The sequence below is a fragment of the Gekko japonicus genome, unplaced genomic scaffold (genome assembly GCF_001447785.1).
Source record: "Gekko japonicus isolate JY-2015 unplaced genomic scaffold, Gekko_japonicus_V1.1 scaffold127, whole genome shotgun sequence".
Lineage (NCBI taxonomy): Eukaryota > Metazoa > Chordata > Lepidosauria > Squamata > Gekkonidae > Gekko > Gekko japonicus.
In genome coordinates this window covers 1237799-1265159 of record NW_015170891.1, presented here as the reverse complement: position 1 = coordinate 1265159, position 27361 = coordinate 1237799, and the positions used below count along the sequence as shown (strand labels likewise).

The following is a 27361-nucleotide window of genomic DNA, read 5'->3' as shown; positions in this document are numbered from 1 at the left end:
GGCCAACAATATCAGAGAATTCTTTTTCCACATCCTGCTTCTACCTCTCTGCCCACAGTAGTAAGAGCACAGAGGGCTGTACAGGATCATATCTAGGCTCAGTCCAGATGCACTCAGAGAGACCCAACAACATTTTGTGGACCAGAGGACAGGAAATGATGCACTAGCTGCTTATGATCAACCATAATAAGCATATAGCCATTACTTGACTTACAATGAGTTCCTCTTTCTGTCCATTTCTTTATTACCCAACTCTTCTTCCAAAGACCTCAGGGCAGCACACATAGTTCTCCCCTTCCTCATTTTATCCTCACAACAACCCTGTGCAGTGGATTAGACTGAGACTGATTGGCCCAAGTTCACCCAGGGAGCTTCACAGCAAGAGTGGGGGTCTGAACCTGGGTACTCCCAGCACAGACTAACCCAGTCCCATCAGAGTTTGGAAGCTAAGCAGTGTCAGACACAGTTAGTCCTTTGGATGAAAGGCCACCAAGGAAGACTGGGGTTGCTGTGCAGAGGAAAGCAATGGCAAACAACCTCTGCTTGTCTCTTGCCTTGAAAACTCTATGAAGTGAAACCATGGGATGGCCATGAGTCAGCCGTGACTTGATGGCATGCTTTTATTATTATCTCCAGTCCTAGTCTAACACACGCACCATTTCAAGCTCTCATCTCCCACCTTTTAAATATATATATATAAGTAACTCCAGAATTTAGTTGAGGTTGGGAGTCACAGTTATAACCTTGTCACCGTCCCGGAGTGCCTGTACCTTTAAGAACTTTGATGGCTCAGGAACGTTTCGCTTCACCTGATCACGTGATGCCACCCCCACCCCCCACCCCTGTATATTACTTCTAATTACGTCTTGAGTGCCAACAGCGTTCTAAGCATCATTCACAACACCGAGGATCCCTGGCCCCAATCCAGAGTGCTTACAATCAAGGTTACAGAAGGATGGGATGGGCAGGGACCAAGAGTCACAAGCAGTGAGAGTTTGAAGTGACAACAAAGGGAAAGGTAAGGAGAAGGCAGACTAATTCAGAAAAAAAGCCCTTTGCTGTATCTTATTCAGGAGGCAGCCTGCTGGCCTGAAAGGGAGAGGCTGCCCCAGGCCTAAAGAGCAATATGGGAGAAGGCACAGACAGACAAAGGGGGCATGCAACTCTAATTTTTCCCTAGTTTAACTTCACATTTTCCGCAAAGGCTGAAATAGGGGAAGAGAGTGAGTGGAGAAGAGGGCCAATGGGAAAACGTGCTTGAGTAGAGCACAAAGATGAGGGCCAGGTACTACAGCAAAAGGAAGATTCTTCTCTTAGCCACAGCAGCAACCAAATCTGTATGGTTTCCCTTCCTAGGACAGAACCCTTAAACAGTTTTAATCAGAAAAAGGACTTCCACTCATATGACTCAAACTAGATAAGAGGCTGATGTCATTGTAGGGTAAGAACAGAAGGCCAATACCTAATGTTTTTAAGAAACGATTAAAAAAAACAACACCCACAGTTGGACTGTCAACAGCTTATAATGATCCAGTGCTTTTTTCTTTCCTTCTTCAAGAACTCAGGTTATTTTAGCTTTAAAACTAAGTTCTAGAAGGGCAAATTCTGTCCCCTACATTTTCCATCCCTTGGACTATAAGCAGGTAAGTGCTCCTTGGCTGCGCAAACCAACCACCACCCTTTGGAAAGAGGTTTTGAAGTGTAACTGCTTAAAACTTCAATGGAGGCAGGCCTGTGCTAAGTGGCATTCTTCTCATGGTAGGAACAAAGACAGCTGAAGTCACAGAACACATCAAATCACTCTAGGATGGAAGCTGAATACCTGCTACTGTTCCTTGTTCTGCTCTTAAAAGTGATTCAACAGAACTTTTGGGATCTGTCAACTGATGGTCATGTAAAAGTCCAAAACAACTCTGTACATTTCTTCTTACTCTGTTGCTCAAAAAGAGACTGCTCTAGTTCACACAAGCACCATCATTCCGTAAACTGAGCACCGCCTGGGCCAACTTTCCCCCATCTAGTACCTGGCTGGCATCGGCTTGCAGGCAGGTTTTTGAGTCCACCGCTGAGCTGCAGCTGAAGGAATCAAAATCTACAGTGATGTCTTGGACATTCCTCTCATTGGCATTGTCAAAGCTGTTTTTGCCATGGAGCTGTTTGAGGTGCTTCCTCAGGACGGGCTTGTGGGCAAAGACCATGTCACAATAGTTGCACCTGTGTGGCTTGTCCCCACTGTGCAGGTTGAGGTGATCCTGCAGGGAACATTTCTGCGAGAAGGTCTTCCCACAGATCTTACACTGGAAGGGCTTGATCCCAGCATGCACCCGCATATGCCGGTGGAGGTTGCCTTTCTGCGTAAAAGTCTTGCCACAAAGCAGGCACATGAACAGCTTGTGCATTTTCAAGTGATTGGCATAATTCTCCAGGTGTCGGAACACACGGGTGCACTTGGGACACTGGTGGTGCCACTGGAGCCCTTTGTCTACTCCTCGGTTGCTGGGGCCAAATGCAAAGAGGTTGTCACCTCCTGCATATGAGAGGGAATAGTTATGCAGCTGGCTCTGCTCCATTTCACTGGCTCGGTTCTCTACCGTGGAATTGATGAGGGAGTGCTGAGGTTCAGATGAATGAAGAGTGCTTTGCTCTGAAGAAATAAAGGAGCTCTGATCCTTTTTGTTTCTGACATCTGCAACCTCCCCAATGGACTCTACTTTCACTATTTGTATATCACTATCCTCCATATCCATGCTATCCTCAGAGGGTTGTATGCATGGGGAATCTGGCTGCAAAGATTCTTCCTCCTCCTCCTCCTCTTCTTCTTCTGCCACTGCTGGTGGTCCCTTTGGCTCTGAAGAGTCAGTTTGTTTCTCACTTGGTTCTTTTTTCTCCAACTGCTGCTTTGGTCTGATGAACTTCCAGAGGGCCTGTGTGCAGCGTTCCACAATGTGGCTCATTTGGAGAAAGCTGGCAGCGGTCAAGTAATTCACCAGCTCCATTTCGGGGAATTCGAGGATGCCACTGTAGCAGGACAGGAGCAGCTGCTTTCCTACTTCAGAACTTTGAAGGATGGAAATTTTCACTTCTCTGGAGTCATTCAGCAGGAACTGGTCCCTTAAGAAGGGAGAGCCGGCAGCAAACACAATCTTGTGTCCATGGATTTCAAGATCATCTATACGGACTGTGATGTCGCAAAACTTGTTCTCTTCTCTCAGCTTGTCCATTTTCTGCAGCATTGAGTCACCATAGTTGTCAAATTGGAAATGCAGGATATCAGGTCTCTCAGTCATCTTGACAAGCTTGAAGGCTGTCTATCTACAGAGAAAGAGAAACAAGACACTCTATAACCATCAAGATCACACAAAATTCAAACAAAAAGCTTTAGACTAGAAAATAACTCTGCCATATATAAAGCCACAATATGTCTTCTGCAGTTCTTGCCCCTTTTTGTTCTCTCTGGAAATAATTTTCTCTCTGTCAGTTTGCTTGAACCCAGCCGTCTGACTGACTGAACAAATGAAGAGGATGTGCAATGCAAACTGGGACAACAAATAGTAAAGTAAAGGTTCCCTTGCTCGAAAGCCAGTCGAATCCGACTCTAGGGTTGCGGTGCTCATCTCCGTTTCAAAGCCGAAGAGCCAGCGCTGTCCGAAGACATTTCCGTGGTCATGTGGCCAGCATGACTAAACACCAAGGCGCACGGAATGCTGTTACCTTTCCCACCGAAGTGGTACCTATTTATCTACTTGCAATTTCTTGCTTTCGAACTGCTAGGTTGGCAGGAGCTGGAACTAGAGACGGGAACTCACTCCGTCATGCAGCACCCGGGTCTTGAACTGCTGAACTACTGACCTTCCACAGCCTGCAGTTCAGCATCTTAACCACTTGAGCCACTGCAGCAAATAAATAAACTTAATAATATCAGCTAGCATTTTCTTAGCATTTATATAATTTACCTCTGTAATTCTTGTAGCCATTCTGCATGTGAGAGCTAATGTTCTCTGCTGGGGTAGGGAGAGGGTGCTGATGCTGAGAGACAGCAGTTCGCCTAAGCTTAAGGCTTCCTAGTAAGCTGACAAAAGATGAAATTTGAATTGCAGACTTCTGAGCTTAGGCTCTTAGCAGCTACTGCACACCAGCCCTTCCAGAAAGGATGGCACTCACTTATGGAAGTTACTTATCCCACCTACGGAACTCATGGCTGTATTACATGGTGCTGGGCAGAAGCCTAGACAATTAAAACTACTGGAAAGTTTTGTGGAGTAGAAAAGGCATGCCAGCCATGACAGTAAGATCAGAGACAACATATTAGATGCCAGCACCCAACAAAACAGGAAACCCATGAACTTCCCAGGAAGCATTCTGTTGGCTGCTGTTAGAAAGCAGACTAAGGCCCCAGTCTAAGGTGGATTTTCCGGGCGCGATCATACCGCAACATCTGGGAAGCGTAGTGCTCCCATGGCTATCCTGTGGCATCCCGCCGAAGATGCGGACTAAAAAACTAGTACCTATGAGGTACTGGTTTCCGGACACCGCGGGGCAAGGGCGGGCGTCTGATCGCGTTTCCGGTGGACCCCCGTGGCATCTGGTGCCTGCCGATGTTCCTTCGCAAACAAGGGGTTTTTTCCCCCCAAGCCTCCGCAGGATGCGCAAAAGTGCCCAACGGCGCATGCGCACAAACTGCAGTAGAACAAACATCCGTTTGCCATGGGAGTGGCGCCTAGCGATTGCTGCTGTGATTGCGCCGCACCGCTTTTTTGCCGCGCTGCTGGATAGCCGTGTGATCGGCACCTCACGCCCTAACCACGGGGCCTCGACGGGATGTGTGATCGGGCAGCCGTGTGTTATTGTGCTCCGGGGCAAACAGCCACGTTTCCCCCCTGCTTTTTCCAGTCCATGTGACCGGGACCTAAGATGCAAAAAGAGCCAACTGGGACCAGACACCAAAAGCCTACTTGGTTCTGCTGCATCCTGATTCCATTAAGTAAGAGGAGAGGGGGCATGGTGCAGCATGTCCTAGAATCAAGTGATCCAAGTGGTGCTGAGAGATAATTACTACTGTTTAGTTCCTATGGTTCATAAGAAGCCTGTGTTCCCTGATCTCTGTGTGTGTGTTTTATCAAGGATGTTTACTTATGCACTATTTTTTTAAAATGTGAGACTTCCCACTTGTATGAGAATATAACAATGAATAAATGAACACATCCAGCTACTTTACCAGATTGTTGGCTCGTCTAGCTCAGTACTTACATTGGTCCATCTACCACTGGTACAGACAGGCATTTCCTAACTGCTTACTGCTTTAGATGCGGGAGGCTGAAAACTTGGGGAATCAAAAACTATACATGGGCCCCGGTCACACAGGCCAGATATCGTGGGGGGAGGCGTGGCTAATTGCCCCAGAGGAAACTAACGCGCGGCCGCCCGAGCACACGTCCCGGTCGAGGTCCCGTGGTTAGGGGGGAGATGCCGACCAGACGGGTATCCTGCAGTGCAGCATAGAAGCCGTGCCGCGCGATCGCACTAGCAATCGTTCTTTGTGCGCATGCGCTGTTGGGCGCTGTTGCGCAACCTGCGGAGACTTGGGAGACAAAAAACCCACTTGTGTGCGACGAACAGCGGCGGGCACCAGATGCCACGTAAGTCCACCAGAAACGCAATCAGACGCCTGCCCTTGCCCCACGGGTTCTGGAAACGAGTACCTCGAGGTACTACTTTTTTACTCCGCATCTTTGGCGGGAAGCCTCAGGTTAGCCATGGGAGCTCTACGCTTCCCAGATGTTGCGGTGTGATCGTGCCCGGAAAATCCGCCTACCATCCGTATCGTCAGCGCGGCAAATGCTCCGTGTGACCGCAGCCATGAAGTTGTCATGTATACCGTCAGTCCATTGGTCCCTGTACCTTCGATTGACTGGGGCTGTCCAGGGTTCCAGGTAGATAAAAGTCTTGCAGGACACCAGCTACCTCAACACTTCCTGCGCTGTACTTGCTCTTGAACATCTTCTAACGTTGCCACCCTCCCAGCGGTTTCTAAAACGGCCCGAACCATTTTTCTGGCTGGAACTGACAAGGAGTCTCGAGGCACCTGAAAGGCTCGCGTGGGCTGGATTTATTTGCGACAGAAGCCCCCGTGAGTCAGACATCGGCTGCGAAGTCATAACGCAAAATCCCGCACGCGTCTGACAAAGTAGGTTCCGTTGAACCTTCTACTGCAGGAAGCCTGTCCAGCCTTTGAGATGCCACGAACCTCTTTGTTGTTTCGGCCAACAGACACAGCCAAGTTCCTCTACAACGTGCCTTTTCGAGCCGGCACCCCTCCCGTTCTCCACACTCCACCGGGCGCATTTTGCGGCCGCAATCCCCGCGCGCCGGTCCCAGAGGCCAGAGCCCCCGGCACAAGGCACATCCCTCCGCCCGTCTCACCTCAGCTCCGTCACCCCACCTCCCCCAGGCAGTGCAGCTTCGGGGCCGGCCCGGGGGAGGGGGTACTTCCGGTGCCAGAAGCGGCTCTTTCTTCCTGTCGTCACGGGGAAACGGGTTGCTAAGGAAAAAGACGGAAGTGACGTTTCCCCCTACGACCTCGGAAACAACTAGTCCTCTTTTCCGGCGGAGTGCTGTCACGTGACCGGGAGGGGGGCTGGGCGTGGGGTTGGCCCCGACTGAGGCCCGGCAGCGGTGCCGTGGCGGCTGCTGCTCCTGAAGGGAAGGAGAAGGTGAGGAGGGGCGCTTAGCTCGGTCCTCGCGTGTGCACGCAGCTGGCCTTGCGGGAGGGGATATGTAACCCCAAGGGGGAAGTGGGGGAGAGCTGGAATTGGTCTGTGAGGGGTGGGTATGTTTGGTAATGCTTAGCCTTCCAAAGCGTTGACAGGGCTTCAAGCGCACTCTCTTGTGGTAGTCCTTACAGCAGCCTGGTGAGGTGGGTCCTGGTTGTGAAGTGGCAGCTGGGCATGTGATAGTTACCCGTTTGGTATGTAGGTGTAACTGTCTGCAGAGTTCTGCATCTGTCTCCCCCCCGCCGCCTCACCGCACCCCCGACTGGGGAGAGCTATGGAAACACAAATCGATACAATCAATTTCTGGACGGTCGTGGGTTACCGTCTCCCATGAGGAAGTAAGCACCCTGATGATAGTAAGGCTCATGAAATGGACCTTTTGTACTAGCTTTTGCAAATTATTTTGTAGGGTGATTGCTTATGAGGTTGGAGGGAAGGCATCAGCTGGCTGGAGGGATTTGTTGAAAGGTAGCTTACTGCTGAAGATGCACAGCGGGTTTGGAGTCAAAGAGCATTGCTGTATGAGGGAAACTGGAGAAGCCTAAGGACTGAGTTTGTATATGCTGGAAGCCTCTGTGTCCATCTGGATCTGTGAATGCATTAGCCGTGCTGAGCGTGGGGGGGAGGGGTTGTGTCAGGAGTGAGGTAAACTCTGCTGGTCTGAGATTCTGTTTCAGACCAATAGTGGTTTGGACAGAATTTAGCTGTGAAGATAAACTTTTTTCTGTCTTAAGCAACAGGAATACTATTAAGAAAGTCTTCTGTTTTTATATGAAGTCTCATGTGTATTTGGCATGTTTTTTGAATAAGTATAGAGAGAAGCAGAGTCAATATGTGGTTAACTGATATATGTAAGAAGACTGTTTCTGTACTTGCAAAAATGACATCGTGTTCATATCTTAACTGTCTGCTGTTGCCTTGAAATACTAAGGCATTTGATATGCTGGCGTAGTAGGTAATTATCAGGTCTGGGTTTTAACTTCTTTGATAAGGGGCAGTGTGTGCTGGGTGTAGCTTGGGTGCTAGGCAGAGTGCCTTGATATGTACAGAGTAGTAGGTTAATCACAGTTACTGCCTGACCAATTCCCACTGAGTTCCCAAGCTTTGAATCTGTCCCATTAAAACTGATTTCTTAGCTGTGGCCTCATCCTGCTTGTGCATTGTTTTTACCTGCTTGAAAAACCTTAAAGGCTTTCCTTTTGTTTGGTGGCTTTCTAAAATTCAGCAAATGAATAAGGAATTATAGAGTATGTAGATACTTCAGCATGTTACACAGTGGCTTCAAGGGGAAAATGGTGGAGTGGACTTCTTTGTGTTGTTAAGGGACTACGATAGCTAGCAAATAAATATTGACTTGATTCATGAGTATGTTGAATGGCAGAAATTTTTATGCATTGATCCCTGGGAGCAGTGAGATTTCTTCCTGTATTTGATGGCCTGTAAAAGTAATTGGTATCTGGAGAATATTTCAGTTTTCCTATTCCAGGCCTGGTCAGCTTTTTAGTGGTGTGTTAAATGAAACTCTTGCATTAATGTTTTGAAAGAGACATTAAAATATTTGCAGTTTGAGTCCCCAGTTGTAGGATTTGGGAGTGGAAAGTGCCTCCCTCCTCTACAAGAGAGCCTTCCTGCTTTGATATCTGTTCCAGGTCCAACTCTGAACTTGAGTAATGTCTTAGCTGAGTACTAGTCATATGGAGGGACTAGTATGTAATGTTAACTAATGATCCTTTCTTATGACCCTTTAGTTCAATCTGGATCCACAGTCCTTTTAGAACCCTGAGTTTTCCAGGTTTTACTGCTGTTACTGTTGGTGTGAATGAATCTAACTTCTGTGAACAGCCCCAGCACTGTTTTGCTTCCAAGTACTGGGTCATTATATTGTCTGCAGACCTTTTGTCATCTTTTGCAAGTCCTGATCTTCAACAGTTCATACTGTCTCCCCCCCCTTAAAAAACCCCCAAAATCTGCAGTTTCACCTTCCTCTATTTGTAATAATCTTCCTAAATTATTGAAATGCATAGTTTGGGTTCTGTCTACAATGGATTTTCAGCTTTTCTGAAAACATGCCTTTAAAAGATTTTTTTAAAAATTGGGGGGGGGGGATTTTGATGCTGTCTTCTGTGTAGTTCATGACACTCTTGAGACCATCCGGGTTTCCTGGTCATTTATTTCTGAGCAGTATGTTTCATAGTTAAAAGATAGTCTTCTGGTAGCCAGTGGATCAATAATCATTAAGCATTTACATTAGTCTGAATGCCAGAATGTGTGTTCAGTTTCTTTTTGTTTGTTGAGTGATTTCATTTCTCTCCTGAGGCATTGGAGCTTGTCATTTCCTCTTTCAAAGTGACTTGCAAAGGTTTTGCATTCCATTTTAAACACCAGTGTGTTTTTATGGCTCCTTGACCTGAGAGCAGATCCTCTTTCTTGTCCAGCAAGATATGTTCACACATCAATTGCCAATGTGATTGGGCAATTGTAAAAAAAACCCCATGATCTGATTAGGAAGGTGGACTGAACATTGTTTCTGCGAGCCACACTTCAGTGCTTGCTGCCTCAGGCAAAAATGGTTGGTGTTGCTCTTGTGCTGCTTTATTTACATTTGAGGTGGAATGCTGTGCAGGATCAGGCCTTGTTATTGTGCCGGTGAAGCAGTGAATTTATAATGTGGAAGCCAAAGATGTTGCAGATAGCTATGTCAACATTTGCTGTTAGAGCTGGCTTGTCCCCAGAGATTAATGTTTCTAGTATCAGCTCAGAAAACTGATCTCAGAGGCAGCTTAACCAGATCACACACGTTTCTCTCTATCCATCAAAAAAGATGATGTGACTCACTGCTAAGACAGAAGCTTGTCCAAGGTCAGCTCACTGTTGCTTGCCCAAAGTCAGGGTTTCTGATTTTTATGGCATGTAAACTCACATGTGAGAAAGAGCATTGTGATGCCTTCTGATATGTAGTGAATACTGTCATTAGATCTCAAAGCCAATACCAAAGTGTTTGATTTGTACTCTACTTCCTTGATTGTTGAAATTAGAAAATCTGAAGTGGGAGGAAATAGAAAACCTGAAAAGCAGGGGCCTTTGACAAAGGTGCGGCTTCGTGTACTTGTCTGACTGCTTCTCCCTGGTCACTGTTTACTATGAACCAGCTGGTACCTTGTGGTCTCCATATGGGTTGGGTGGAATTTTAAGCTTTAAAAATAATTTGACTGCACCTATCTGTGTTTGCAAATGTAGTGGCATATTTATCACTTCGCTGTGTACTTGTGTGTGATTTTAAAATGATCATGGAACAAGGCAAGGAAGAGATTTTTCCTCTCAGACTCACCCGTTTAAGGCTGTACTCAATTAAGAGTAATGCTAAGCAAAGCGAGGCATGGGTTTGAAGGCTGTTGGCCTAACCTTGAACGAAGGCCTTGGAAATTATCTTTAGGTGCAGCTTGTTAGTTTAACTTGGTTTGTATTAGCTGGAAGTGAGGAATTAATAACTGTTGGATGGGAGGAGAGTAAGTGTTCTGCGTAGTTCCTGGACCCTCCCCCTGTTTGGCAGGAGCAGAATAAATCATAGTGTATTCAGCTTGCTGAGCTAGAGTATTCTTGATGCAGGGTTTATGTATTCATGTGTAATGGGCATGGGTAAACGAAGCCTGCATTCTGCAAGCATGGGTGCATATTCCTGGCTACTAGCAGAGCTCTTCATGCCATTCTGATCCATCTGGCAAAGGATCTCTGAGGACTCAGCATTCCATTCTGGATATGTCATTGCTTGCTCTACACTGACATGAAAGCTGCTTATATGAATCAAACTTTATATTTCACGTTTTCATTATTAGATGTTAAAATGCCTCCTTTTCAGACAGCTCTGTTAATCTGGTTTGTCTTGGAACATGTACTCTAGATTTCAGCTTTCTTGGTGGTCTGGGAACACCTTAACTGACTTTAACATACTATGGATCGTTTTTAATCCATAGTAAGTTCCCTTGATTTTAAGAAAGGTGGTAATATTGTTTTCTCCTCTGCCTTGTAGCAACTCTGCAGGTTTTCAGACCGAGAAAGGTTTTTAACACCTGTTTCCAGAGAAAATGGATAAATGGAGATGGGAGAAAATTGGCCTGGGACTGAGCCATGGCATTCCCCAGACACATAGTCTTATATTGGGTCTGTGCTAAACTTCATCTTTCTGGATCTTCTGAACGTAACTTAACTATTTGGAATGGTACGTGAGCCCCTCTCCCCATTTGAGGGTGCATATAAAGTTCCATTTTCATAGTTCTAAGGTAACCAGGGTGCCTTAGAGACTAACTGTGTACCAAATTTCAGAGTCCTAGAAGTAACTGCAGAGAGAAGACTGGCCACTTCTTGTTCCTGGATGATGGAACCAAGAGTTTATTCTACTAAACAGAGGAAGCCAAGGCAAAGTGATTCTGTGAGCAAGGCCTTTTAAAAGCAAGAATAACCTATCCAAAACAGGCCCTTGGATATAGGTCCCTGTCTACTTGATAGAAATGGTGGAAGTTCTGTGCTGCTCAGGAACTGAGGGGTGCTGTTCTTTTGCCAGCCCTCCCAGCCTTCTTTTTCCTTTCTGCATGCTTTTCTTCCTCTACCTCTGAATTCTTGACTAAATTGGTAGAAGTCTGAAGGAGTCAGAAAGTAGCTGCCTAATTATGAGCAAGTTCACTTTCTTTTGGCTTAGAGTGGTTATTATTTCTCCTTCAGGACTGCATCCAAAGTAACAGAGGCAACTGGGGCATGTGGTTCATTAAAGCTGTTTTGAGTAGGTAAAATTGGAACCACTAAATGTGCTTAGTTTTGGTGCTATGGTCCTAGCGGAGGAAGGATCTTGCAGGTTGCTTTGTTCTGGGCCCACTCAGAACAGGTCTATAGTAGTGTAGTGCACTTAAATAGTGAGGCAGGCTAGCCCATGCCCTTTCTGCAACACCAAATACCTTCTAGGCTTTAAAGGTTAGCCACTTGAGACAACTGGGCTAAATACAGTTCTGTGAGGTCTGCCATCAGAAGAAAGTGTCAATTGCCATGTGTCAGAAGTGTTAGCACACAGTTTTAGCATGTGGGATCTTTCACTCTCTTTTCAGAATGAGTCTCCAAGAAAACTACTTACGGATTCTGTCGCTAAACTGTAAGGCCATTTCCAGGAGGCACTCATTGCCCTAGTTCTGGCTGCTGGTGTTTCATAGCAATGCACTTGGTAGTTTCTGCCTGCAGCTCCGGTGTAAATATATATATATATTTATTTTTACTGTTTCTGTTTTTCAGGTGTTTGTAATCCAAGCCCATTCATGAGCCGAGCGTCCTTTTTATTAAGTCATGGATGACAAGGCCTCTGTTGGGAAAATCAGTGTGTCTTCAGACTCGGTATCCACTCTTAACAGCGAAGATTTTGTCTTAATTTCCAGGCAAGGGGACGAAACGCCATCCACCAATAATGGTAGTGATGATGAAAAAACAGGACTGAAGGTAAGAGAGGGAGAGCCTGTAACCCAACCGGAATTAAACTAATGTGGGAGTGCACTGTTGTGGAAATGGGGGAGGGGGAGAGAATTTCTCTTCAGAATATCAAGCCACCTATGGGCCATTATTGATAGGTTTGTCTTTGGAGTAAAGTCTTCCTACTCCCACCCCACTTGACTTTTGTCAAATCAGTCATGTGCTATTCATGATAACTTCCTTGACCGTTATGAATGTCAACAAATGGTCATTCAAATGGCAGTGCAAGTGTGGGAATCTAGTTCCAAATTCTTTCTCCTAAAGCAGAACATCCTATGGTCTAGCTTAGGGACTAGACAGGCTTAGGGAGGGACTTGGGGGATAAGGTAATGGGGTTTGTCCCTTGGTTTGAGGGTACGCTGCTGCAATCAAATCTGTCTAACAACCTTAGGTTTTTTATATAAGTGAGACAAAGGAGGTAATGTGCTATGCAGATGCACAGTTTGTAAGCTTGTTAATGAGGCACAGTAATTAAACCTTGTCAGTTGACTAGCACAACCAAATACTCTGTGTTAAGAATGCCCTGTTCTAGTGGTAGTCTACCCTCTTTATGGGATATTCTGATGTCATTTTACAGCCCTGGCAGGAGAGAGGGTCTGTTTTCTTCCCAGCATTGCAGCTCATAGAAATACACCCTTTAACTGGAAGCAGGCACCCACAGCCCTGCAACTTTCTCCTGTCCCGTTCTTGATCAAAGCCATGTGGCCAAGACTCTGCTGCTGGTAACATGCTTAATGGTGGGCCTCTCTGAACAGCCCGAGGCATATGACAGGAGCTGTGTATAAGGAAGGGTAAGATTTGGGATCAATGCAAGCCATCATCACAGGGGCAGAAGTGGCAAGTTGTGTTGGGCATACTTTTGAACTGTGATTTAACCTTTTAGTTAATTGATGACGTTGCTTAATCAATTCAAACTTGTGGCCCTGGTGATTAGGTATAAAACTCTGTCTGGCAACCAGTTGGAAAGGGGCAACCTGTAAGGAATTGTGACAGCATTGAGCTTGATGTAAACCTGGAATGGAGCAAAGCGAGAACGGCTCCTGTAACCAAGGCCCAGATGTTTCCTGTTTCTCAATTTAGTTTACTTCTGCGCTGCATTGCAAATAACAAACTCCTTCCAAATACGTTCCATGCCCCATTAAAGAAGTAGGAGCTTGGCTCAGCTCCATTCTCCAGCAGCCTTTTAGGAAACAATTCTAGGTCACGGCAATTACGAAACAAATTTGCTTTCCTTATCTGGAACTCAAAAGTGGGACTAGTTCTGCTTCAGCGTGCTGTGTGGACCATGTGAATTACCATGAGCCTTTTCCCACTCATCTTAGCCATGCTAATTTGAGAGTGTGTATTGCATCTTGATACCCTCTGGATGGCAGTGGAAGCTGTGTGCTTAAGATGAAGAGTGGGCTTCAGTTGGCTTGGATTTTCCTGTTGAAACTCTCCTCCTGTTCTCAGCCTTTTCACCTACCTGGAATGAATTGTCTGTTCCTTTTCAATGGAAAGAAGTCACTTGCTGAACTGATAGGAGTGGAGTGCCCTAGCATGCAACCAGCAGTGCATTGTGAAACTCATCAAACAAGAATTGAACCGGGATCATAATGTTTGCCTTGCACTGATTTTAACTGCTTCTGCTGATAATGGGACAGTCACTGCCTTATCCTAAAGAGTAATCATTCAGAAACAGATTGATATCATGATTTTGAAATGGTAAATAATTCAGAGTTTAGAGTTTTGCATTGACCAAGTACTGCAATTCTGAGGTTGGTCACAGCATCTCTTCAAACATATGCTGCATCCTGAAGCCTTCTGGGGTGCACACAAACATATGACTTTGCATTGTACTGAATCAAATATTGGCCTTTCTAAGCCAGAGCAGCTGCTTTGACTGGCAGCTGCTGTCTATGCTCTCAGGTAAGGAGTTGAGAATTGAACCTTTCTCAGAATCTCAAGTAATCATGTTGTCATTCATATGTCATGCACTCCATGTGTATTCAGAATCCATACCCGGTTCAAAATGCTGTTGTTGGATTGTTGGATGAATGGATGGATCACATCATGCTTGTGTTTCAATACTTGTGCTGCTTTCCAGTTGTTGTTTTTTAGTGCAATTCAAGGTCCTGGTTTTGACCTTTAAAGCCCTAAATGGCTTGGGTCCAGTAAGAACTACCGTCTCTCATACAAATCTATCAGGAATTTAAAATCTTCGGTTCTGATATGTATGCTGCTAAAGTGCATTGGATGGTCACATATGACAAAGCCTTTTCAGCAATGGCAAGCGTTGGAGTTTCTTCCTTAAAAGTGTTTCTTTAGTCACTCTAAAATGGCCTTTTCGCAACAGTTGAAGAGCATGCTATTTAGGCAGTATTAGGTGTGCAACTTTTGGCAACAACTGTTGCTGGGTTGTTGGACCTTCTGATTTTAATTATTTTCAACTTTTTCCCCTTCGGGGTAGTTTGATTTTTAAAATGTTGAATGCCATCTTGGGGATTTAGTGAAAGGCTGAAATAAGGTCTTCTGCATGCAGAGCATGTTTTCTGCCATTAAGCTGTGGCTGTTCTCCAGGCTGTTATCTTTTTATGCTGCAGAATAACAGGTCTAATCCCTCCACTGTCTCACTCAATATATTAGCTGAACAGCCTTAACCAGAATTTAGGTGAACTTAGCTGCTCCTCAAAAAGACTTTCAAGGAGAGCTAATGCTCTCTTAAAATAGGTCTCCGGGGCATTTACTCTGTGATCCAGGAATGGTCAGAGAAGGTCTTGGGTTCAGTTCTTTACATATACAGTAAAAGGATCACTGGTGACAGTTGTTGGAAATGACTGTTCTCTGCCTGCTAGTCCAAGTATATAGTACTGATTGCTTTGACTCTGTTGAAGGAAGTTCCATATGTCCCCATGTGGCTCATAAGCTTTTGAACTTGCATTTGTCTATGTATCTTCGTTCCTGGACAGACTATATATTATTGTGCTATTTCTGGTTCTAAAGAGCATAGGACAATGCAGTGTTTCTTGTACTGGGTGTAACGTTTCTGGTTGGGACTTGTCAGGGGACTGCCGTTTTCTTAAATAAATAGACCTGTAATGGCAGTTGGGAAGTAAAAAGCTGTATTCTGAAGGGAAGTAGGTGTGTTGTTGACAGTATGCATCTGGGACGGGTTGTCAACTTTTTATAAGTAAAGAATCAAATTATGTCAACTTTCAGGAAAAGAGATCAACAAAGAGCCAGTGTAAGAGAACACATTTATATAGTTGAAAATATGCAGCTTTAACATTACTGGTGGATGACATGCTGATTAATAATCATAAAGCTTCTGCAGCCAGTCACTGGTGCTTGTGAGGCCTTTATTAGAAAGTGGCATGCACAGAGTTTCACAGTAATTAATAAATAAATAGGAGCGCCCTGTGCTATTGTTTTAGAATACTGACGTAGACCTACCCATGGTTTGCAATCAAATTACTGGCAACTGTTCACTTTGATCATTGCCCTTTCTCTAAGAAGCTCTTTGGTGTCATAAAAATGTTTGCCTACCATTCAAGAGCCAATATGGTGTAGTGGTTAGAGTTGGTTTCTGGTGAATGGCAGCAGGCTGATTTCGGAGCTCCGCTCTAACTCCCAACAAAGTAGTTTTATCTCCCACGGAAAAAACTATGCTTAAAGTTCAAAGAACCCCTCCGATAACAAAGAAAAACAAAAGCCAGCAAGAAGGGAAACACAGTAAGTGCTTATTTTCCTACGAAAGAAACCTCGGTGTTACAAGAGGAGATATCAGCAGGTGTAAGCTCTGTGAGAGGGGAAGTGAACGCTTCTGTGGCTGGGGTTTCTGCAGCAACCTCTACTAATGAGGATAATACAAATGATCAACCAGTATCAGGAAAAATGGTAAATGTAGCACTAGAGTGTCTAACTGATCAGGTGGCTAAGATGTTTCTACCAACTTCAAGCCAGCTGCAAGAGATTACAGCAAAACTTGACCTTGTAGCTCGAGACGCTCAGGAAGCAAAAGAGATGACGACCCAAAATCCTGGTGAAATTTACACTTTACAAGATACAGTACAACGACACCAAGATAACCTAGTTCAATTGGAAATGTCCCAAAGGAGTAGAAATTTAAAATTCCATGGGATACCAGATATCATTTGTTTACTAGAAGAATTACCTGTTTTCCTCATGGACTGGATCACTTCACTGCTTCATTTAAAGGAGAAGTCTTTTTCTTTTATTTCCTCCGCTTTTAGAGTGGGCAAATATAGCTCTGTTAATCCCAATAGGAAAACATCAAGAGATATAATTGCCGTATTTGAGGACAGAGACATAAGGAGAAACATCCTAAGAGTAGCAAGAGAAAAGGGCTTTTTAGCTCTAAATAAAGATTCTGTTATGGTCATTCTGGATATTCCAGCAGAGGAACTCCAGAGATGTAAAGACCTTACAGAGACTGTGAAGGCTTTGAAAGAAAGTAACATCAAATATACTTGACTTTCCTCTGGAAGATTAGCGGTGTACCATCAAGGGAAACAATTTTCTGCCTTTGATGATGAAACAGGAAAGGCATTGATACAAGCAATTCAAAAAATGAAGATTGGGACGGTTGGTGAGGGTCTCTCCAGAAGCAAAAATTTAGATTGGAGATGAGGATGGCATATACTATTTAAATTCTCAACTATATACATCGGTTTTAACATTGTCATGCTGTTTGATAGAAAATGATAAATTAGTATGATGCATTTGTCGGGGGGAGGAAGTGGTTTGGCAGGAAGAATTTTATAGGCTCAATTTAGAAGCGCAGTTCTCCTTTTCTGGGCCCTCCTTTAGTTTTTCCCAACAAAAGAGGCCTCCATAGTTGGGTAATCTGCTGTTAGAGTTAAAGATTTGGTGTTCATTGTGCATATTTTATATTATCATCTAACAGTGGTGGGTAAGGGGACAAGGCAAAGAGGGAGGGGAGGGGAAGATATCGGTTTTGAAGGTCGAACCAAGTTTAAAGAGAGATGTTTTGGGGACATTTGATTCACTAAGTTTTGATTTTTAATATGGACATTAAATTATTTTTGTAAGACTTAAAAATGTTGGAATTGCTCTCAATCAGTATTAGGGGGATAAAACATAGGGTCCAAAGCGCTGGGTCCGGGGGGAGGCCCGAAGAGCCCCGCCGCTGGGTATGCCGGGCCTGCGCCGAAGCACTGGGGCCAGGGGCAGGCCCAGAGAGCCCCACAGCTGGGTTCCTCGGGCCCGCCCAGAAGCGCTGGGGCCAGGGGAAGCCTGGAGAGCCCCGCAACCGGGTTTCCTGGGCCCGCGCAGAAGCGGTAAGGGATCCACGGGTGTGGGTGGGGCTTGATGGGGGCCTCCCTCCCTCCGAATATGTCAGATATTTGGGTGATAAAAACACAATTCTGTAAATTATTGGCCAAATGGTATTATACTCTGGAAAAGTTAAATAAAATAGATGGCCTATTTACCATATTGTTGGGGAAAGTGTGGAGAAGTAGGGAATAAGAAACATTTATGGTGGGAGTGTTCCCTTATACAGCGATTCTGGATGGAAGTAATTAGGTTACTCTCACAATGGTTCCAATGTAAAATTCCTTTGAGTTCAGATTTGTTATTGTTTGATCTTTGGTTCCAGTAATGGCGCTGTAACGCGGAGCAGCTTTCGGATCGCTCTGGAGCCGCCCACTCCTCCTCCGCTCTTTTGGAGCCCCCTTATCTCGGGTGGGCCCTGCTCGTTCTCCTGGAGGGGGAATGAGTTGCAGGGGGCTTGTTCCCCCCCCGCCGCATACGGCAAATGTGGGTGTGTGGTGGTTATTGCCCTGAAGCGAGAGCAATGGACTGAGCAAGGCATGGCCGCCATGCCTTGTCTAACAGTGACCTCCGTTTTAACTTTATTGCTTTCTTGATTTTGAATGCATACAGCAACATTGGGACTGTGAGTACGCATATTTCTAACTCTATTCATAGCCAAGATTTCGGACTTTGAGATAAAGTTACTCCGAGTTGGTCTGCCCAAGATAGAGGCAATTAGCGGCCAGACAAGGAATGTGGGAAAGATTCATGTCTTCTCTTTTTGATTACTGGGTCAAAAACTTTGTTGATAAGGACTGACAACTAAGTTAAATATCCTAAATAGTGATTAAAAGTCTTAGAAGGTGTTTAAAAGCTCCAAGCAAGAGTTGCGTTATTTGAGCTGAAATTAATTGGACAACAAAAATGGCGCTTGCAGAGGGAACTGAGGAGGATGAGCTGGAGGATAACATGCTTGTGGGAGAATTAACTGTTGAGCAGTTTCTGAAGTTACTGAGAGATGGAATACAGAAGGGAATACAAAAAGAATTTGAAGAGGTTTGTGCGAATATAACTGAAAAACAACAGAGTATACAACTGGATAATGAAATTAAGGAAGAACCGATACAGCCCAAACAGAGTGTTAAGGAGGAACAAGTTTGCCACACCAAGGCGTTGTTTGATGAAAATCAGCCCCTCTCCAGTATAGGAGTGGAAAAGGAGACAATGAGGTCGTCCTATATAAAGACAGACTTAATAAAAACAAATAAGCAGAGAAGTTCTAGCAAAGAAGAGAGAAAGGTGGGGAAAATAAGCGAAAACAGCGTGCCTAGAAGTTTAAGATGGAAAATATAAGACTGGATATAATATGGCTGAGACACAGAGGGGGGAGCCTAGAAATTAATACACACACACACCACACAAAGAAAGAAGACATTGGGACTCATTGATACAAAAATGTAAGCTACAAATTTTCAGGGAAAAAATTAAGTTATTTGAAGAATGAAAGATTATTTCTGTTGATCTATGTTTTATTGGAATTCTGAACTCAGGACTTCTGTTATAATGAGATATGGTATGAAGGCACTGAAATTGTGAAAAGTTAGATATTGTTTTATAGAGAAGCTAGATATAGACTTATAGAGAAGGGGAAAAATTATTAACCTTGTCGAAGGGTTAGATGCTATGCTTGTTGGAAAAATGGAATCATGGGGGTTTGGGGTTTTTTTCTTGTTTTTCTTGTTTTTGTTATGTTGAATTTATGAAGTATTTACTAGATTACTTGTAAATAAATTACTGGATATAGCATTGCTGAAATACAGAGGGGGAAGTTTAGAAGTTTAAATGTTCTCACACATATATAAAATAAAATTGGGATTTGTATAAAAATGTAAGCTATAAATTTTAAGGAAAAGAAATCAAGTTATTGGAAGGATGAAAGATTAATTTTGCTGATTTATGTTTAATTGAAATTATGAATTCAGAGCTTCTGTTATTCAGAGCTTCTGTTATAATGTGATATTGAATAATTGGTGTTAGGACATTGAAAACTGAAAATTAGATATTGCGTTACTGAGATGGAAAGCTGGATATAGAATTATAGAGAAGGGGAGGGAAATTAATTTTGATGAAGAGTCACCTTCCCATTTTGAATTTATACAAGTGAAAATTTCAGTGATATGTATTTCATAAACTGCTGGAATAAATAATGATTAAAAGGGAATGTGGCAGAAAGGGGTGAGTAATTAGGTGGGAAGCTAAGCTGTTCAAAGTTGTAGTAAATTCATGCCACTGATGGATATTTATTTGGGAAAACAAGTATATAATAGTAGTTACAATAAGATATTGACAAAGGATGTTAAATATATGGATAGGAATTCTTCAGAGTAATGAAAATGGATATTTAGTGGTTAATGACAATCTGAGACGTGAGAACCTTATCAAAAAATGTTGACTTTAAATTGTGAAGGTTAATTGGAATATATTTAGTTAAATCTTAAAAGAAGGTCTTTATAAAAAAAAAGCGTGCTCAGTTGCAATGTTGTCTAAAACTAGTTGTGTCACTGTATACAGGAAACATTGTTTATGTTAATGTTTATGTTTTTGTCTTTGTGTTAACGTGTGTATTATTTCTAAAAATTAAATAAAAATATTTTAAAAAGATTTGTTATTGTTTGATCTTTGGTCAGATGTCAAGGTTGTAAAAACCAAAAGGTTACTTATTTCACAATTAATAGCAGCAACAAGACGTACTATAGCAGCGAATTGGAAAAATCCCATGGCATCGCAAATGTCAAATTGGTTTGAAAAAATATGGGATTTATTATATATGATGAATCAAATTGCTCAAAACCCTTTTTATTGGAGAACATAAGATGCGAAAGGTTAAGGAAATTGAAGATTTATGGTTGCACAAAATATTTTGCTCCATAGATCTGATTACAATGTTTGGTTATTTAGTTGATTGAGAACAATCTAGAGATCTAGAAATGAAATCATTGTTATAAATGTTATTGCGATGAGACCCTCGACAGGGATAGTGTAAAGGTGATTAAGAGGATAAAATAATGCTTATATATGGTTTATATCGGTAGTTTGGATATGATGAAATTTGATTATAAACTTATATTTTGTATACGATAATGTTCTAAATAAAAATTATTTTGAGGGGGAAAAAAAGAGTTGGACTAAGATCTAGGAGAGCCCTATTCTACCGTGGAAGCTTGCTAGATTACTTTGAGGCAGTCAGTCTCTCATCCTAACCTACCTCACAGGGTTGTTGTGAGGATAAAATGGAGGAGAGGAGGAGGATGTAAGTTGGTTTGATTTCCCATTGGGAAGAAAGGCAGGGTGTAAATGAATAAATTCCCTGCTGGTTATTCTAGTATCCCAACCACCCATCTAATACCCCCTAACTTAAGTATTTTTGAGAGCTGAACTTAGCTGCATATTGAGTCACATTTGGCTCTAGAGCCACAGGTTGTGGGATCCCTGATCTATGATGTATGTAGCTTTTCTTTATCCTTGACTGGTACAGTTTTACCTTCTATCAGTGACTGCAGTGCATTCCTTAGCATCCTTTCTGACCCCTTACTGTAGTTTTGCTATTATTCATAAGTTTTGGGTGTGTCTGAGTTTACAGATTGCACAACAGTATGCTGTAATTTGGTGGCTTGGTTGTGTGATGAACAGTGCAACTCTTGATGTTGAACTCTTTGGATCTTTACAGCAGGAAGAATAAAATATACTATTATTTACATGAATGTTTTTGTATACCAGGTTGATGTTCTGTGTCACCTACAAATGTGGCAAAGAAATTGTTTATGAGGGGAGGTGACTATATGTATGTGGGCTGCTTTGTCTTTACTGTTCAGCTACTGAGTTTGTGAATGTGGGTAGCTGATGGTTCTCGGTCAGGTGTTTGTTTGCCCTTCCTTTGCAGAACTTGTGTTTGTTCCCATAGATCATAGGGAATGGGAGTGAGCAGCAGCTTCAGAAGGAGCTTGAAGACGTCCTAATGGATCCCCCCATAGAAGAACAATCCAATGACCAGGAACACGAGACGGACTCTCCCCAGGCTGATGGAGAGGGAGAAGAACCAGTCCTCCTTGAGGCTTCGGCATCCTCCACCATTAACCCTGCATCCATGGCAGGACTGCAAAAGCCTGAGATGAACCTGCCAGTGAAACCCTCACAGGGAGGTGAGAGGATTTTGAGGGAGAGGGGAAGGCAGGCACATGGTGGGTGCAAGCGTCCAAGTTACAGCTCCCTAAATCATTTGGGCTTTGTTCAGATAAGGAAGAGAGTTGTGGCAGGCTTTGTTGCTAATCCCTGTTTTCAGATGCTGCATGACTTCTGGTTCTATGTGAGAGGGGCAAAGAGCTGAGCCCAGGACCATGAGGTTTTATTGGGCATTGCTCATATGCTTTTAGCCTCCCATTTGTAGTATGAGGACTAGGAACTTGTGATTTGTTTAAAAGTGATGGTTGAGATTCTCAGGGCATTGAATTCCACACCGATCAGGTTTCACATTTTCATGTCACTGTGTCACAGAGCAGTGGAATTCAGAGATCTTAGAGAATCTTGAGCAGAGTTCCCCACTCCTCATAGCCAACTTGTCTCGTAACACTTGCTGTTTTCGGAGCGGGCTTTCCCAAGGATGACTGTGCTTCCGGAACCCCTGACTGCAGTCTGACTTCATTCTTCAATTTGTCTTGCAGAGTCTGAGGATTCGAGCCCTTTTACGCCAGTGACTGATGAGGACAGTGTAGTCTTCAGCAAACTCACTTACTTAGGCTGTGCCTCAGTCAATGCCCCCAGGAGTGAGGTAGAAGCCCTGAGGATGATGTCCATCTTGCGGAGCCAGTGCCAGATTTCTGTGGCTGTGACCCTTTCAGTGCCCAATGTGTCCGAAGGAACTGTGAGGTACCTGTCTTCTGGGAGGAGAGGGGAGGGTTCATTTGACATTGGCAGTGCCATTTTGGTTAAAAGCAGCTGCCCAGGACTTTAATTGCCACAGTGAGCTTGATCCAGTTACTGTACACTAATGTGGTTTTCCAAAGTTTGCCTCCTGTGGTCAAAAAGGTAAATTATGGCTTGTGGTTTAATAGTTACTCAGTCATTTGTCCCGTCCTTCTGCCAAAAATTGTGGCCAAGCTGGCTTGCAAGTCTCGACAGTAAGAACATCAAATTTAAAACAATATCAACAAAACTCAGAAATAAAACAGTTTTTGAAAGTCACCCTGAAGTTAGATGTTCAAAATGTGCATGAAGATGATGGGGAAAAAAAGGTGCCAAACAAGTTAGATTGGTGGGGTGGGGGGTCCATAATGGCGAAGCATCACTACAGAGATGACCTTCCTCATAGATAGTCACCCACCTGCTCTTTGAAGATGGGAGCACACAGAAGTGCTTCTGATGGACGAAGACGGAGACCCAGGTGCAACGTGTGCTGAGGCCAAGGAAGCATATGACTTACGACTGAGAAAACCAAAGTAACTCTTTAAAACATCAGAAGTTCTGCAAACAGTGATGATGATGAAGGAACTCTGAGCGCACGTAGAAGAGGAGACTATTAATACTAATATGAACTCACTAATTTCCGAATACATTGACTCAAACGAAAAGTTTTGTTTTAAATACTAACAGAATACTAACTGTTTAGAACCCTCTCTCTTGGGGTTTTAGTTATAGTGTGGGTTTTTATTTGCTGTCCTTTTTTCCTGGGGTAACTTTTCCCTCCCTTTTTTCTTTTCTGTAGTGTATAGGTGTAACAAAAAAGTAATAAAGCTACCCTGCTTCAGGGGATTAAAAAAAAGAAAGAAGTGCTTCTGATGCAGCTTTCAACTGACAGGCAGGTTCTTTTAGGTACCCGATCATTAAGCTAATCTTACTAATTTTTCTTACTGATAAGGGTCTTGAGGTCTTTGTGGTTTCAGAAGTAACATCAGAAACATCCTTTAACTTGGAGGGCTTGCAGTTTTATGTCTCAGATCTGAATGATCAGGCTAGCTCTGCCTGCAAGGCTTGGTCCCCATGCCGAACCTTCAGACCTTGCCAGCAAGGAGAATATAACACCACTTTAAATAATGCAGAATCTTGCTGGATCAAACCTCACATTTGAAAGTCTTCTGCATAGAAGGAAAGGAGATACAAGCCAGATGCAGAATGCAGCTCAGATCTAGCTGGAGGCTTCTATTGAGCACTTCTGTACAAAGAGGGAATGTGGACAGCCACCTGCCAATCAGTAAATTATTACGTTATGCTTGTGTCTATATATAGCAAGTTGGTAAGCTAGTCTGCATCATTCTGCCAAGTGATGAGGTTCCTAGATTACCCGGATTCCTTGTGAAGTCCTGAAGTGCAGGAATGTTCTCCTCCTCTGGCAGAGTGCAGAAGGTAACCCCCATGGCAAATTCTTGTTAAAGGATAATCTGTACCAAACTGAAGGCAGAAAGTGTTGAATCTGAAGAAGCTTTCTACCTTCATACCATTTAAAAAAAAACACACCTTCCCTCCGGTCTATCTGAAAGCTAAAGAATTTTAATTATCTTCAATGCTTATAATTTTTCCCACCTTGCCCCCAGGCTGCTAGAACCTCCAACAAACACTGAAATCGCCAACTACCCCATTTACAAGATCCTCTTTTGTGTGCGCGGGCATGACGGGACTCCAGAAAGTGACTGCTTTGCTTTCACTGAAAGCCATTACAACTCGGAGCTCTTCAGAATTCATGTCTTTCGGTGTGAAATCCAAGAAGCTGTAAGTTGAACATTTTCTGGAAAGCCCTATAGGCACATCCTCTAGTGGAAGTTAATACTGGTGACAGTTGTCATCTACAGCTTTCAATTACTTGGGCTGAGAACTGAGTGCCAGTATTGGCAATGAAATACCTGTTTTCATTTATGTTTATTCTGTGTTAAGCTTATTAGGATGTGACAATGATCAGGGGCTTCTGCTTTCCATTGCTTAAACCAGCAGCATTGCTGAGAAACCTTTAGGGGGATTCTGTCCTGGGAGGCAAAGTAATTTACTAAAATGATGGGATGCAAATGGTCATTTGGTACCAGAAACAGTCACAGCTTCTGGCAAACCTCTGTGCTCTGTTTAGTTTGGATCACCAAGTTCCTGTTGACCAGACTAGATAGGTTTCTTTGGGTGGGAGTGGGGGAATCCAGTGAAACCACTAGTACCAGAAGCCTGAGGAGAACTGGTTATGCTCATCTTCCAAGACAGCAAACTTCCAGAGGATGGGGATTGTTGACACTTCTATTTCACGTGTTTCCTGTTCATTACTTGTCTTGGTCTAGTCATGGCTTCTATCAGTACCTGACAAAGGAAAAGTCAAATTGCAGTACAAAAAGATAAAATAGAAAAAATGGACTAGAACCTGAAAACCGATGCCAATCATAAAGTAATCAGAGTTCTGAAAAAGCCAACATTAGATGGCCAGTGTGTATAAACTTTTCTGTATGGGAAGGCAGTAACTGAATTCCTAAAGGTTCCCAAAGAGCAAAAGCTGGAAGGGAGTTTTCTAGGGAGGGAAGTCCCAGAGGAAGGTGGTACAATGGAGGACAACTCCCTGTTCCTCAGAGCTGCCATCCGGGAGCTGCAGGATCTCCCCAGTGTATCATAGAGCATAAATGGGGCAGGCAGACAGCTATTAATTGTATCGACTGAGCACCGTGATTGGTTATCTCCCCCCCCCCCCCCCCCCACGCACACACACTCACTCTTTCAGCAGCCTTGTATCTGTCTGTTAATCTCTCTGGTTCTCTGTGTCTGCAGGTGAGTAGAATCCTGTACAGTTTTGCCACTGCCTTCCGCCGCTCTGCCAAACAGACTCCACTTGCAGCCCCTGTAGCTCCACAGACACCAGACAGTGACATTTTCACTTTTTCTGTCTCTCTGGAAATAAAGGAAGATGACGGGAAAGGCTATTTCAGGTATAGTGTCCTTTCCCCCCTCTCTTTTCTTCAGTTGGAGCTTTTAATTTTCCAAAGCCTGTATAAAGCACGTCTTCCCAAATCTGTTCTGGGTTTTTAAAATGTATTTATTTTTCAAATTATGGTTTGAATGTGGCTTTTATTTGATAGATATGACGTTTCTTCTGGTCGTTCGGACTGGATTCCTTGGAAGTGGGTGCAAAGGCTCAAATAGAAATAGAGAACTGGGATTTTTTGGTTGCCAACAGAAAGGAGCAGCTTGAAAATCACAGCTGTGCAACTGGTGGAACTGTTTCATTGTTTAAACATTTTCATCTGCCTGATGCAAACTGGCCTCCAGTGACCATTTGTGAAACTTCTCACTTGCTAAGTTCAGATTGTTGTGCTAACCAAAGGCTTTAAGTTATCTAAACAGGCACCTCGTGGTAGAGAAAATATGTTTCTTTTGTGTTAAATGTACAAGAGTAGTGTAGCAAGTGTAGTGTAGCAAGGAGAGTGGATGGGACTGGAGAGTGGTTTTAGACCCCCACTGGCCATGAAGCTTCCAGGATGACCTTAGGCCATTTGTTTACTCTCAGCCTGCAGTAGAGGAGGGGAGAACCATGTTAGCTTCCCAGAGCTCCTTGGAGGAAAGGCACAATAAAAATGTGATGTTTTTGCTTTTGGGTAAAAAGAAAAAAAGATAGATACATGCAATAGATATTTGTGTCTTGTGCCTGCGGGGTCTGTGTTGTTTTGAGAGCACAGGATGCTGAGTCATAGCCCAGAAAAGGAAAAAAGTTGCATTCTTTGTATGTTTTGCCCAGAGACCTCTGTATTTTCTGGCTTCCCTTCTGTGGGTTTCCACATCTTAGTACAGTGGTGCCCCCTTGTGTCAAACTGAACAATAATGGCTCAGTGTACATAAAAAAGATAGTTTATTGAAAGTTATGACTTTGCCCGTTTACTAAAAGAGATTGGATGTCATGGCATTGTTGCTTGAAAGGTCCATCCCATTATTATCAGAGTTGAGTGTGTCTTTCAACATCTGGCTTGCCCAAATTCTGCTTCTAAGGGTAGCTACTCACTGTTCATTCACATGACCTATATGAGGCGGTCGAATGCCAAGGGCTGTAATACAATAGGGTATCACATCTGCTTTGTAGGTAGAAAGCTCATGGTTCAGTCTCCAAAATGGCTTCCATTTAAGGGATTGCTGGGAGCAGGGCTGGGGAAGACCCCAATCTGGGCCTCTGGGGAGTCTCTGCCTGTTGGAATAGCATTAGCTGGTTAGTTGGACAGATCATCTGACTCCGTATACGGCAGCTTCCTATTTTTTTATTGTTCCCATTTTACAGATAAGGAGTTGAGGCTAATACAGTGACCTGACCCTTGAACCCAACCACCCAGCCACAAACCCAGTTTTCTGCCCAGCAGATGGTACTGATTTCCGTTTAGCTGTTGTACGTTGCCATCTGGTTTCAGAATGCAGTAAGCTCCTGAGTCTGCTCTCCACAGATATGGTGCTGTGACATCCAGGCATGGATTCTACTGATTCCCCTTTGTCCACCCACCCCCCAAGCATTTATAGTATTCTCCTAATTGCTGAGTTGCCTTTATCACAGAGTGGTGTGCTTGCCAAGCACTCTCAGAACTGCAGACTGTGCTGGCAGCTGGCTGCAGCCAGAGCAGTGTTTTTTCTTCTGGAAATTGTCAAGGGAGGTTTTTAAAAATTATTTAAAGAACTTTTGTTTGTTTTTTAGCAATTTTACTGTTCTCTACTTCTGTATAGCAGCTGACACTTTTTGGCTCAGTAAATAGATCCCTGCACATTAACCCACCCTGAAATGTGGCTTTGAATTTTAGATGTGCCAGACTCCCCTGTTT

At 43.7% G+C, this 27361-nt stretch overlaps 2 protein-coding genes across 7 annotated transcripts in view; one reads left to right on the top strand and one right to left on the bottom strand.

Annotated features, from left to right (window-relative positions):
• Nucleotides 1–341: 341 nt before the first annotated feature.
• ZBTB26 (zinc finger and BTB domain containing 26) lies at nt 342–6460 on the bottom strand. Of its 3 annotated transcripts, none has more exons than XM_015418450.1 (2): nt 6421–6460; nt 342–3312 (listed from the first exon to the last, which is right to left on the bottom strand). In XM_015418450.1, the coding sequence occupies exon 2, from the start codon at nt 3285–3287 to the stop codon at nt 1956–1958; it is 1332 nt and encodes a 443-aa protein (XP_015273936.1). In that variant the 5' UTR covers nt 3288–3312; nt 6421–6460; the 3' UTR covers nt 342–1955. The 3 variants fall into 3 exon arrangements, with proteins under 3 accessions (XP_015273936.1, XP_015273937.1, XP_015273938.1); XM_015418451.1 differs by lacking the exon at nt 6421–6460 and adding an exon at nt 5899–5929; XM_015418452.1 differs by lacking the exon at nt 6421–6460 and adding an exon at nt 3954–3995.
• Nucleotides 6461–6631: 171 nt separating this feature from the next.
• Nucleotides 6632–27361, top strand: part of RABGAP1 (RAB GTPase activating protein 1) — a 96586-nt gene continuing 75856 nt past the window's right edge. Inside the window, exons 1-6 of one of the 4 annotated variants that reach the window (XM_015418441.1) lie at nt 6632–6710; nt 12185–12245; nt 21514–21751; nt 22271–22475; nt 24137–24311; nt 25338–25495. In XM_015418441.1, the coding sequence (XP_015273927.1) occupies nt 21568–21751; nt 22271–22475; nt 24137–24311; nt 25338–25495 (722 nt within the window). In that variant the 5' untranslated portion in view covers nt 6632–6710; nt 12185–12245; nt 21514–21567. Of the gene's footprint in view, nt 6711–10896; nt 10987–11833; nt 11908–12044; nt 12246–21513; nt 21752–22270; nt 22476–24136; nt 24312–25337; nt 25496–27361 lie in introns of those variants that run through there. The other 3 variants (XM_015418438.1, XM_015418439.1, XM_015418440.1) reach the window with 3 other exon arrangements.

What these genes read in the sequence shown, in the direction of transcription:
- ZBTB26 (XM_015418450.1), bottom strand. Translation starts at nt 3,287, where the DNA reads ATGACTGAGAGACCTGATATCCTGCATTTCCAATTTGACAACTATGGT.